The sequence below is a fragment of the Hyperolius riggenbachi genome, chromosome 6, assembly GCF_040937935.1.
Source record: "Hyperolius riggenbachi isolate aHypRig1 chromosome 6, aHypRig1.pri, whole genome shotgun sequence".
NCBI classification, from domain to species: domain Eukaryota; kingdom Metazoa; phylum Chordata; class Amphibia; order Anura; family Hyperoliidae; genus Hyperolius; species Hyperolius riggenbachi.
In genome coordinates, this window is record NC_090651.1 from 285,835,769 (window position 1) to 285,848,631 (window position 12,863).

Here is a 12,863-nt window from a genome sequence, read left to right on the forward strand (position 1 = left end):
ACACACAGACACACACACAGACACACACACACAGACACACACACAGACACACACAGACACACACACAGACACACACAGACACACACAGACACACACAGACACACAGACACACACACACACACACAGCTCTTTATAACTTTTAAATAACTTTTTGTTTAGATACATGTCAATGCAAAACCAAATCTAAAACTGAACAAGGCTTAAAGTGAACCTTAAGTCAGAAAAAAAAAAAGAGTTTTACTCACCTGGGGCTTCTACCAGACCCCTGCAGCAGTCCTGTGCCCTCGCAGCCACTCACTAACTAATCCTCTGGTCCCCCGCTGCCAGCTAGTTTCGTTTTTGCCGACATGCCCGTCAGGACTGGCCACACGTAGCTTTTTCCGCATTAATTAGTGCTATTGCGGGCCGCAACGTGTACAAAAATACGCGTTGCCGCATTACGAACGCATAGATATGCGGCAACGCGTATTTTTGTGCGCGTTGCGGCCCGCAATGCCGCTGATTACAGTCGGGAGTGCAGAAAAAAACTATGCTTGTCCAGTCCTAACGGACCTGTCGGCAAAAACAAAACTAGCTGGCAGCGGGGGACCAGAGGATTAGTGAGTGGCTGCGAGGGCACAGGACTGCTGCAGGGGGCTACAGTAAAACTCATTTTTTTTTCTGGCTTAAGTGTCTCTTTAACGCCTGGTACACACTTTCAATCATGATTGGCCAATCACTGACCAGTTTTACCACATCTGTGTAGTATGAGGGTCAACATATATTGAATACTATAAGCAGATTGTATAGGTAAACTCTCATACTACTTGGAGGTGGTAAAATTGGTCAGAGATTGGCCTGGTACACACATCCAATTTTGATTGGCTAATCATTGGCCAATTTTACCACTCCCATGTAGTATGTGGGGTTACCTACACAATCTACTTACAGTATTCAATATCTGTTGGCCCTCATGATACATGGAGGTGGTAAAATTAGCCAGTCATTGTCCAAACAAAAGTGGATGTGTGTACCAGGCTTTTTTAATGAAAGCAATGAGGTTTAATATGTGACTATAAACAGCGTGTAAAAGCAAATCATGAACAAAGTGTTTTTGTTATGAGACAAATCTGCATGTTGGTGTGACAATAAGAAGCAACCCTCTGTATCCTAAAGTAAGATGAACAACAGAGCATAAGCCACATGTCCCAAAGCTACAGTAGAAAATGTGGCTGAAAGTGGTGATACCTTTGTGCCACCTCTCGCCCCGCCCACCTGTGATGTCACGTCTGTGCCACTCCATTGCCCCCCCCTGCATTGCAACAAAACATCTCAACTGTACAGCTGGCTCTGTGTCTGTACGGCGTTGGCCAACAAGGCCAAGGGATCGGGTCCCGATTCCTGACAAGCGACATACATCCACCCATGTGTTGTTAGATAAGAGATGTTTGGAATTCTTTTCCAGTCCATATCACAACAGAGCGGGGATGCCAAAAAGTTAATAAAGGAAAACGCAATTGTGCTTCATGCAGCAATTTTTCACATGTTTTGAGCGATCGGAATTGCAATTTACTTCAATTGTGAGTCGTGATTGCTCAAAACAATGCGAAAAAAAGGCTGCTTGTGAAAAATACGTGTTTATCGCATAAAAATTGCTGGTGCAAGATGCTAGTGCTAATCGTTAGCGTTTTGCGATTTCAAGTGTGAGCGGGGCCGTAGGGGACTATCAATGTATGATACATCCCATGAATATGGTATTTGCTTTGTGGTATTCAGTTGGCAACAATACCTATATGTTTCATTTATCTTTCCAGAGCTGCAGTAGCAATGAGTGACTTATGAATTAAATTCCTGTACATAAATCATTATTTCTTAATAACAGCCTTTCCTGGGAAGCGCTGATGCACCGTCATTTCGGCTGAATAAGTCAAGTAGTCATTTGGCAATACACATATTTATCAGCTGTCACACTGATAATAGCTGTCACTCTCTCTGAGGGAACATGAGCGCGGGTAGACTGACAAAACATTGATTCTAACAGCCTTCAGCTGACAGACAAGAATGTCTTTGACATCAACTTAATCTTGCTGGCAGAGATAAACATGTTATTTTGTTTCAGAATCAACAATGTATCTGCAGTCGGAATAATACTTTATTGTCCTGTTATTTCACTGAATCGAATTGTCTGCCGGGCAGCCTCAGTTAATCTTCTACATTTGTAGATCACAGGGCGTATAAAGAACAGGCTGGATTCATAAGGAATCCAGTGTAGTATTTATGTAACCCAGAAACAGACAGTAGCTTTATGTGACAGTTTATCAACTTTATAGCTTATAAGCATCAGCCTATCTATTTTTGCTTTTTTATTAGAGAGGCTTCAACATTTTAAATCCCATGCAGTCAAAAATAGTATTACTTTCCTGCCTGGCTCTCCTGCATAACACAAGTGACAGGTAAAAAAATTACTCTAATACAGCACTAAAAGGATACCCGAAGTGACATATGACATGATGAGATAGACATGTGTATGTACAGTGCCTAGCACACAAATCACTATTCTGTGTTCCTTTTTTTTCTTTCTCTGTCTGAAAAAGTTAAATATCAGGTATGTAAGTTGCAGACTCAGTCCTGACTCAGACAGGAAGGGACTACAGTGTGACCCTCACTGATAAGAAATTCCAACTATAAAACACGTTCCTAGCAGAAAATGGCTTCTGAGAGCAAGAAAGAGATAAAAAGGGGAATGTCTTATCAGTGAGGGTCACACTTTTGTCAATTCCTGTCTGGACTGAGTCAGCCACTTACATACCTGATATTTAACTCTTTTAGTTGGAGAAAGAAAAAAAAGGAACACAGCATAGGTATTTGTGTGCTAGACACTGTACATAAACATGTCTATCTCATCATGTCACATGTCACTTCGGGTATCCTTTAAAGACTACCGCCAGTATAAAATAGAAAGCAGGCAATGGAAGGCTATTATTGATGCAAAGATTGGCGGGTGGTAGCGTTAACTACTCACCCACTGACACGTAAATCATTATTGATAGAAACTCCGCCCGCACCTTGGCTAAGTCGACACAGCATTTTTTTCCCCAAAAGCCTTCTTAAGCTCTGTGACCTCCCCCATTTGCTTTCCACAGCCTGCCCCGAGCTTGGCAAATGCGGCCTAATTGGTGGCTGCCAAGCTGAGGGCGGGCCGCTGCAAGTAGGTGGGGATGACCTCGGATCTTCGGAAGACTGCGGAAAACATGGCCGCAGATGTTTGACAGATGGAGGGGGCAGAATTTGTCATTAATGAAGAATTGGGGAGTTATTTGCCCTACCACCCACTTAGCCTTGAAGCAATAAAAGATACCTTTACATTGTACTCTTTACACTGGAAGTAATCTTAAATGTGCATGGTCACCTGACCCACTTTGCTGCCAGCTAGTTCCCTGCTCTTCTCAGGTGGCCTTTTGAGAGGGGGTGTGGCTGGGCTTCCACTCACTATCCCTCCTGTTCAGGGCTTAGATGTGGGTGTGGCCAATCTGCCTTGTACTTTTGCTGCTTCTGTGGAGGGAATCAGGAATGCACTTTGTTGTCTTACGAGGGGTGCCAATTTCCCAGATCCATGGTAACGGGGGAGGTATGGTTTTAATTGCCCCCATTAATTTCAATTTAAGGAAAATGTATGCAGCTTGGAATTGGACCAATAAAAAGTATCAGTTGCTGCATTTGATTGGTATATTTCCAAGATACATAACATTCCATAAAATTAGCATTGCATCAACTTAGATTGATTAAATAATAATATAAATAAATAATGTTAGCGTCTTATTGATACTGCCTGATAAATCCAAGTGCAAGGAAGTATACTGGCCCTTATTCAATTCACTTTTTCTTCTAAGTTTTCTCCTTGGTGACATATTCACAACTTATTAATAACATGCCTTTTAAGCCACCAGCAAACAGAAGAAAGTCATTTTAAACAGAAGATAAAAAAATTAAGTCCTAGGAGAAAACAGGTGAAAAAAGTCAATTGAATAAGGCCCAGGGCCGGCCTTAGGTGTCACAGCTCCCTGAGTGTAACCAGATTTTGGTCCCCCCCCCCCCCCCATTCATCCTCTTCACGTGCGCACACACACACACACACACATGCCCATGTACAAGATCCCCTTTAGTGTATATAGGCAGATCCCCTCTTTTGGTGTATATGGGCAGATTCCCCGCTTTAGGGTATATAAGCAGATCCCCCCTTTAGTATATATAGGCAGATCCCCCTTAAGTGTATATAGGCAGATCCCCCTTTAGTATATATAGGCAGATCCCCATTTAGTGTATATAGGCAGATTCCCCCCTTTAGTATATATAGGCAGATCCCCATTTAGTGTATATAGGCAGATTCTCCCCCTTTAGTATATATAAACAGATGCCACTTTTAGTGTATATTGCTAGGCAGATAAATAATGTATGGTATACAAGCAGATCCCCCTTTAAAATATATAGGCACCCCCCACACACTTCCCCAGCTGGGAGGCAGTTGGGGAATCTCACTTTTCTGCTTGTAGCTGGGGATAGAACATGGCCAGGAGACAGGAGTGACAAGCAGATCTCTCTCTGATTAGTGCACAGCGCAGACATCGCCTTTGAGCAAGGGCGGGGCTACTGGCACGCACGGCTCACACAGACTCAGCAAGAGGCAGCAGCAGGTTCCTGGAGTCTTCGCCCCCATCAACCCCAGCGGCACCAGGGGGCGGAGCTATAACTTACAGCGGCCACAAATGAACCCGGAGCCCGCAGCCGCAGCCAGCAGGTAGAAATGCGGCCAGGGCCAGTTGAATGCACATCACGTGCGCCCCCCCCCCTGTAAGCCGGCGCCTTGAGCGACCGCTCGGGTCAAAGGCTGGCCATGATAAGGCCCATTGAAGTAATTAGCTTCTTCTGTTTATGGGTCAGATTGTGAAACTTTGTATTAGATTTTGGATCAGTTTCCTGAAAAGTAAGGCAATAAAATACATAACTTTCTTCCTGCAAGCATGCATTTGTTTCCTACATGCGTCTTACCCTTTGCTCACAGTAGGGAGCGTTGTCTGAGGCTGACATGTCATAATATGGAGGATGTATGGGCAGCGCAATAACCTCTTCCTCTGCTTTCACTGGGTCAACATGAACTATCTAAGGAAACAGCAACGTAAATACCAAAATTAGTTTACTAAAATAAAAATAAATGTTATATATGTGATAGATGCATATACTGTGGCTTGCAAAAGTATTCGGCCCCCTTGAAGTTTTCCACATTTTGTCATATTACTGCCACAAACATGAATCAATTTTATTGGAATTCCACGTGAAAGACCAATACAAAGTGGTGTACATGTGAGAAGTGGAATGAAAATCATACATGATTCCAAACATTTTTTACAAATCAATAACCCGCAAAGTGGGGTGTGCGTAATTATTCAGCCCCCTGAGTCAATACTTTGTAGAACCACCTTTTGCTGCACTTACAGCTGCCAATCTTTTAGGGTACCAGCTTTGCACATCTAGAGACTGAAATCCTTGCCCATTCTTCTTTGCAAAACAGCTCCAGCTCAGTCAGATTAGATGGACAGCGTTTGTGAATAGCAGTTTTCAGATCTTGCTACAGATTCTCGATTGGATTTAGATCTGGACTTTGACTGGGCCATTCTAACACATGGATAAGTTTTGTTTTAAACCATTCCATTGCTGCCCTGCCTTTATGTTTAGGTTTGTTGTCCTGCTGGAAGGTGAACCTCCACCCCAGTTTCAAGTCTTTTGCAAACTCCAAGAGGATTTCTTCCAAGATTGCCCTGTATTTTGCTCCATACATCTTCCCATAAACTCTGACCAGCTTCGCTGTCCCTGCTGAAGAGAAGCATCCACCGAGCACGATGCTGCCACCACCATATTTGACAGTGGGGATGGTGTGTTCTGAGTGATGTGCAGTGTTAGTTTTCCGCCACACATAGTGTTTTTAATTTTGGCCAAAAAGTTCCATTTTTGGTCTCATCTGACCAGAGCACCTTCTTCCACATGTTTGCTGTGCCCCCCACATGGCTTGTGGCAAACTGCAAACGGGATTTCCTATGCTTTTCTGTTCACAATTGCTTTCTTCTTGCCACTCTTCTATAAAGGCCAACTTTGTGCAGTGCACCACTAATAGTTGTCCTATGGACAGATTCCCCACCTGAGCTGTAGATCTCTGCAACTCGTCCAGAGTCACCATGGGCATCTTGACTGCATTTATGATCAGCGCTCTTCTTGTTCGGCCTGTGGGTTTAGGTGGACAGCCTTGTCTTGGTTGGTTTACAGTTGTGCCTGTGATGATCCGCTCAGCTGGCTGTACAGGCAGACAGCTGTTTGTCCATTCCTCTAGTCTGTGGGCTGCAGGTCTCTGGAACAGAGACCTGTCTTTCCATTGCAAGTTTCTGGTCTGTTCTCTTGCTGGGGAATTTGCATACATTCGTTATGCAAATCCCCTACCTGCCTTCTTTGATGACTGGCACTATAAGAGCTTTATGTTTCCCAGAAGGCTTTGCTGGTCATTTCCTTTCCATGGTCTGTTCCTGATGGACACTGCTGGAGTGTCAGCCATTGCTATCTAGTATAGTTAATTCCTGGGGGTTGCTTTAGGCTCCCCTTCTACAGGGACGGATCTAGGGAGGGGGGCAGACGGGTCTCTTGCCCCAGGCGCAGTTTGTTGAATTCTTAAAAAGGCGGCAAAATTTGGATGGGGAATGGCAGTTTAGGCGCCAAAACCTGATCTTTAGGCATCAAAACTTGACCTTTAGGCGCCAAAACTGGATGGGGAATGGCAGTTTAGGTGCCAAAACCTGACCTTTAGGTGCCAAAACTAGATGGGGAGTGGCAGCTTAGGTGCCAAAACCTGACCTTTAGGCGCCAAAACCTTACCTTGCCCCAGGCGCAACTTGGTCTAGATCCGTCCCTGCCCTTCTAGCCCAGTCAGGTTGTATTATCTGTATTGCCTGTTCTGTCTTGTCTTGCCTGTTGCCATTATCCTGTCCCAAAGGTGGTCGACAGGAAATGGTTCTGATCTCTGTTCTTGGAGTATAGCTGGTGCAGCGGTTGCTACCAGCTATCTCTTCTGTTCTGTCTCCTGGGATCGCGCTAGCTACTTTTTGCTAGCGCTGGGGATCCTTCTGTTCTGTCTTCTGGGATCGCGCTAGCTACTTTTCGCTAGCGCTGGGGATCCTTCTGTTCTGCTACTCAGTACCTGGATCGCGCTAGCCACTTTTCGCTAGTGCTGTGGATCCTATCTCTCGCTTGTCCCTGTTTTCGTGTGTCTGTCTTGTCTGCTACGCTTGCTGGAGACTCGGTGAGGTAACCGTTAAGCAAGCGCTCGCGTCCTCTGTTTCATGTTTGTCTGTTGATGGTTAGTTAGGCGTGCTTGTCTCTATTGTGCTTATCACGTGGAGACCGCGCATAACCACGTGCACTGTTGCGAATGAGTGTGGTGTTCGCGGTTAGCTAGTGTTTGTTATTTTCCGTATCTCCTTATTGTATTATTTGCTGTGCCTTTGCTACCCTCGTATTCTATTCTGATCTGCCTTGTGTAACGTCTGGCGATCGCACCTCTCGCGATCACGTTCCTATTTCATATCTGCTGTTGTGTGTGCGCGGTCGCGGGGTGGCGACTGGATTGGCGCACACACATACAACCTGTCCCTTTGCTCAATCTCATTCGCAATCGCCTCTCTTGCGATTGCGTTCTGCGCTTCGTACAATTCCTGTCTGGCACTTGTGGAGGTACAGAGGATTGGTTCCTCTGCACTCCCCAGCGCCATCTGCCGACAGGAATTTCCCTCTACATGTGCGTAGCACCTTTTGCTGGGTGCCTGAAAATATACGCTTGTGGAGGATTTCAGCTGTGTCAGCGCACGCGTTGTGCGCTGATCACGGAGAAAGTTCCACAATCGTTACAGTGCCATACTCCTTCCCTTTCTGAATGATCGCTTGAACAGGGCTCCGTGAAGCACTGTGAAGCTTTGGAAATCTTTTTGAAGCCTAAGTCTGCTTTAAATTTCTCAATAACTTTATCCCTGACCTGTCTGGTGTGTTCTTTGGACTTCATGGTGTTGTTGCTCCCAAGATTCTCTTAGACAACCTCTGAGGCCATCACAGAGCATCTGTATTTGTACACCACTTTGTATTGGTCTTTCACGTGGAATTCCAATAAAATAGTTTCATGTTTGTGGCAGTAATATGACAAAATGTGGAAAACTTCAAGGGTGCCAAATACTTTTGCAAGCCACTGTAGTTCAGTAAAAATAACAAGAACGCCAACATATTCCATGGCAATGCAGAAAGTAACAAACAAACAAGGGGTACATAATAATACAGAAAATAGTATACACCAGCTATAGACACTGGTACAAAATTAGTAATTACAGTGACAAAAGTAACATGGTAATAAAACATGTAACAGCTCATGCTCATTCTACAGCATTTATACAGTATGTGGAATAAAAACTTTTCAGTGTGTGCTATGCAAGAGTTCCAGTCTGCTTTAATATAATTTTTTGAATAACACTACACAACAAAAAATAAAAATAAAATAATTTACAAAATAAACATTCTAGAACATAATACTAAAACAAATACGTGCTTTACAAATGCCAAAAATGGCACACACCTTTTCATCATTAATTCAAGAATTGATATCTAACTCTATATTAAATTCTTGCAGGGCTAATGAGTTCATATTATAAATCCATTTAACCTCCCTTTAGTGGACTCCTCTAATCGTATGACTCCCCCGTCCCCCGCCAGGAATACTACATTTTCTCCATGGCAGAAAGTGAGGCTATGGTTGCAGCCACGCTGTTCCCGAAAATATTTTGACACACTGTGATTTAAATGCCTTCTGCTTATATTGTAGTCATTTAGAAATTCTAATTTTCAGCATCTGTGTAGCTGTGCCTATGTACAGTACTGCTTCCCGCCAGTGGCGTAGCTAAGGAGCTGTGGGCCCCGATGCAAGTTTTATAATGGGCCCCCAAGCACTCTATACATAATTTATACGGCGCACCAAAACCTGCCAATGGCAACTACAGTGTCAGAGGTGCAAGAAGGGGATGGGGAATAGTTTGTTAATGATTACCACTATTCAAAGTATCTACAGAAGTGATTATTACCAGCACAGGACCAATAGAGAGCTAATACTGTAGTTGAGGGAGGGCACTTTGGGGCCCCTCTGGCCCAAGGGCCCCGATGCGGTCGCAACCTCTGCAACCCCTATTGCTACGCCCCTGCTTCCCGCATGTACCCCATAACAGGTAAACAACATGATTTGATTTTATAACTTTGGCGTTATTACATAAAACTACTGACACCACAACGAGCGAGCAGACATATTTCAGGCAAAAATGTGTATAGTAGCCTTATTAATACCTAAAATAGGTTAAATAACTAGGAGGAAAGAGGTCATCGACCTCCAACTATAACACTCACTAAACAAAAGAACAAAGCTCCTCCTCAAATAACATGTAATTAACACTATAGAGCAAATGGTAAATCAATAGCCTGAGACAAAGGTATCAAATATGAAAAATCTTTATTCTATAGCCAACTCAAAATTAAAAACAATTAAAACCAAGCAGCCCGCCTAGGTCACAGGCCCCTGAATAATAAATATTATAAATAGCTGAGTCATATGTCAACCTGGTATACACTAAATAACTCGATTGCTTGCCTGGGGGATCATGTGGAAAAATAAAGGTGGTGTCCCCTATGTAAAATAACAATAATTATGATTAGAGACATCCACCCCACATCTTGACCCACAGGGAAACAAGACAATAAAACAAATAATAACTCTCCTCACGAATACTCACTAATAAGGTGCTAGTGCTAAACTGTGATCACCAATAAGTACTGATAATAAACATCATAACTGACAAAAATAACCAATAACATTAATACAAACAATGTGCAAATATGCAAATGAGGTAGATAACCATATATCGTGAAAATGCAGATAAGGTGAAGAAAATAACACACAAATAACCATACAGGTAAATCAGGCATATGCAGCAGCATAGGGAAGATGGCGACATGAGAGATGCCAATGAGAAATATAAGTGAAGTTCAGGGTGAAAACCTAGAGTCAGAGAGGAGAGGACATGGAGACTCACCCAGTGAAAGAAAGATGAAGGACCTAGGAAGGCTGCAGTAGCGCTGCCCGCGCTATCCCACTAGTTTCGCCGAAGCTGCCAAGGGACAAATGAATAACAGAGCTGGCGCAGTTTAAATAACCCCCCGGAGACGCGGCCGCGTCATTGGCTCAACCCTGCGCGCCGTCTGAAACGTCAGCACGCACGGCCGGCCAAGCGTCTGTTGAGACGCATAAGTCTCATTGAGACGCATGGAAAGTCACGTAACTATGACCTATACGTACAAATGGTCGCGTCATCGCCATCTAGTGGACAGTTGCCAAAATGCATCAAAGACAAGAATAAACCAAAAAAAATAGGTGTTTCATAGCCATCTAGTGGAGAAAAAGGGGACTTCAGTATAAAACAGAAAATATAGAACAAGATTCCTCAGAAAAGATCCAAATATCACAGGCCTACACGTACATCTAGAGCACAAGCAACATGATCATAGCAATTATATAAATACAATCATATCAACTCCAGTATAATTATATCAATACAGTCATAACAATTATGGTACATAATTCTAAAGATCATTACAACAACAGTTAAACATAGATCCCTGCAATCAACACAATAATATAAAGACAATCCAATCATATTCTTATTGGAAATATCAAGCAAAGATGTTCTTATGATCCCAATGCGGTGATTTCTTCACCCCCATGGGGTCCCAGAAGCCCAGATTTCCCATCACGGTCCAAAAATAAGATTCAAAGGTAGTCCTAAATTCAAACATAGAAAAACCATGTATGAATATATATCAATCTGACATGTAAAAAACATATATGGGGAAGTAGCTTCTCACACATAACCTTCGCAGCAAGATATACTCAAGCATACTAGAGAGAATAAAAAAGACCAGTCCCCTTACCAAGGACCGTGGAAATCAATCTAAGGCCATCAATTACTCACCAAAAATGGTGGCCAAGTAAGTAGAGCAATATCAGTAAAAGTCTGTCCAACCAGAATTCTATAAGAACACCCCAAGGTGTAGACTAAGAGTAGAAAAAAGTCTGACCTCCTCACCTTAAGGTCATAGAATCACTATACATAGGAAATTCTAATACAGAAGGAAGATCCTGAAATATGGAAAAACAAGTTTGCACCCTGGAAGCAAGGTGAGCCAGGCATACATGTTTCATTGTGGTAAATAACAACCCAGATTAAAATCTTCATTAAGGCCATTGGGAACCCGCGTACCCAGTTTATGTATCCACCGTAGCTCCCATTGTAACATCTTGGTGATATGATTTCCACCTCTAATATTTGGTTGTAACTTTTGGAGCCCATAAACCTTCCAATTCTCTATCCTGCTCAAAGAACATGTTAGGGAATGTGCTGCTACGGTAGTTAACATCTTATTGTCTTGATAATCTCTATATGCCAATTTTAAATTTGAACAATGTTTTTGTACTCTGAACTTAAGAGGATTCTTCGTCTGGCCAACATATCTCTTTGAACATCCACATTCGAGAAGGTAAATCACCCATGGTGTCTGACAATTAATAAAGTCATAAAAAACAATTGAGGAGTTGTCCACAAAATTGACAATATTCTTAGTGGGCGGCATCATTGAGCAAATGGAACAGTTCCCACATGGATAACTTCCCTTGATACTTAAAGTGAACCAGAGACGAAGCACCCTCATGTATTTTACCATAGAAATCAGTGGGAACATTAGAGAAAACACCTACCCTGCCCTCTGTTTCATCCTCACTGCTAAAAGTGTCTGTTATCTAGCTGAGATAAGAATCCCGGACTGTGCATTGAGTCTGGCTTTGCTATAATGACTCAGCTATAATGATTTCTGAGCAAAGCCAGCAGGGGGCAGGCTTGGACTTGAAAAGACACAAAAGAACACAGTCTAAGCTATAATCTTTCTGTAGCAAAGCCAGCCGACTGCTTAGTCGGGATTCTTATCTTAGAGGTGATAACAGGCAAATTAAACAGAGAACAATGTAACAAAGAGCAGATTAGGTGTTTACTGTCATGTTCCCACTGATTTATAAGGTAAAATACATGAGGGTGCTTCATCTCTGGTTCTCTTTAAGGATCTTTGAGGATAGGAATAATGGCTGTGACACAACTTATCTTTCAATGTGGGTGCCCTCTTAGCAGTTATTGAAGGCTTTGACGTAATAAATTTCTTAATAATCGGATCACTCTGTAAGATCCTCCAGTGAGTCTTGAGTATCCCATAGATTTCATTCCAACCTTCATTATAAGTCGTAATTAATCTCACCATATTGTCAGCCTTAATCCGATTACTTCTTGTCTGCAACAATTGCTCTCTTGGAGTAAACCTGGCTCTCCGCCATGCTTTTCGTACATATTTGTTGGGGTATCCTCTATTTTTAAATCTTTCCGCCAATTGCACTGCCTCTCTCTCAAACTCCTCACTGGTAGTACAGTTACGTCTGATCCTTAAAAATTGTCCCGTTGGGATTCCACGTTTTGTAGCCGTAGTGTGGAAAGAAGAATAGTGCAAAAGACTGTTAACGGCCGTCGCTTTTCGAAACAGAGTGGTATTCAGTTGCCCTTCGATCCCCTTAAAAATCTTGATATCCAGGAAGCAAATTTCTTTCTGAGAAACATCAAAAGTGAGAAAAATATTGAGATCATTGCTATTGAGGACCATCATAAATTCTTTTAGCAAATCCAAGTTACCTTGCCATAGGATAAAGACGTCATCGATGAAACGAT

The 12,863-nt window shown here is 42.8% G+C and overlaps 1 protein-coding gene across 8 annotated transcripts in view; it reads right to left on the minus strand.

Annotated features, from left to right (window-relative positions):
- Positions 1-12,863, minus strand: part of NECTIN1 (nectin cell adhesion molecule 1) — a 316,761-nt gene that overhangs the window by 48,796 nt on the left and 255,102 nt on the right. For 7 of the 8 annotated variants that reach the window (XM_068240982.1, XM_068240981.1, XM_068240986.1 and 4 more), the window contains exon 8: positions 5,026-5,136. In XM_068240982.1, the coding sequence (XP_068097083.1) occupies positions 5,026-5,136 (111 nt within the window). Of the gene's footprint in view, positions 1-5,025; positions 5,137-9,539; positions 10,883-12,863 lie in introns of those variants that run through there. The other variant, XM_068240989.1, reaches the window with a different exon arrangement.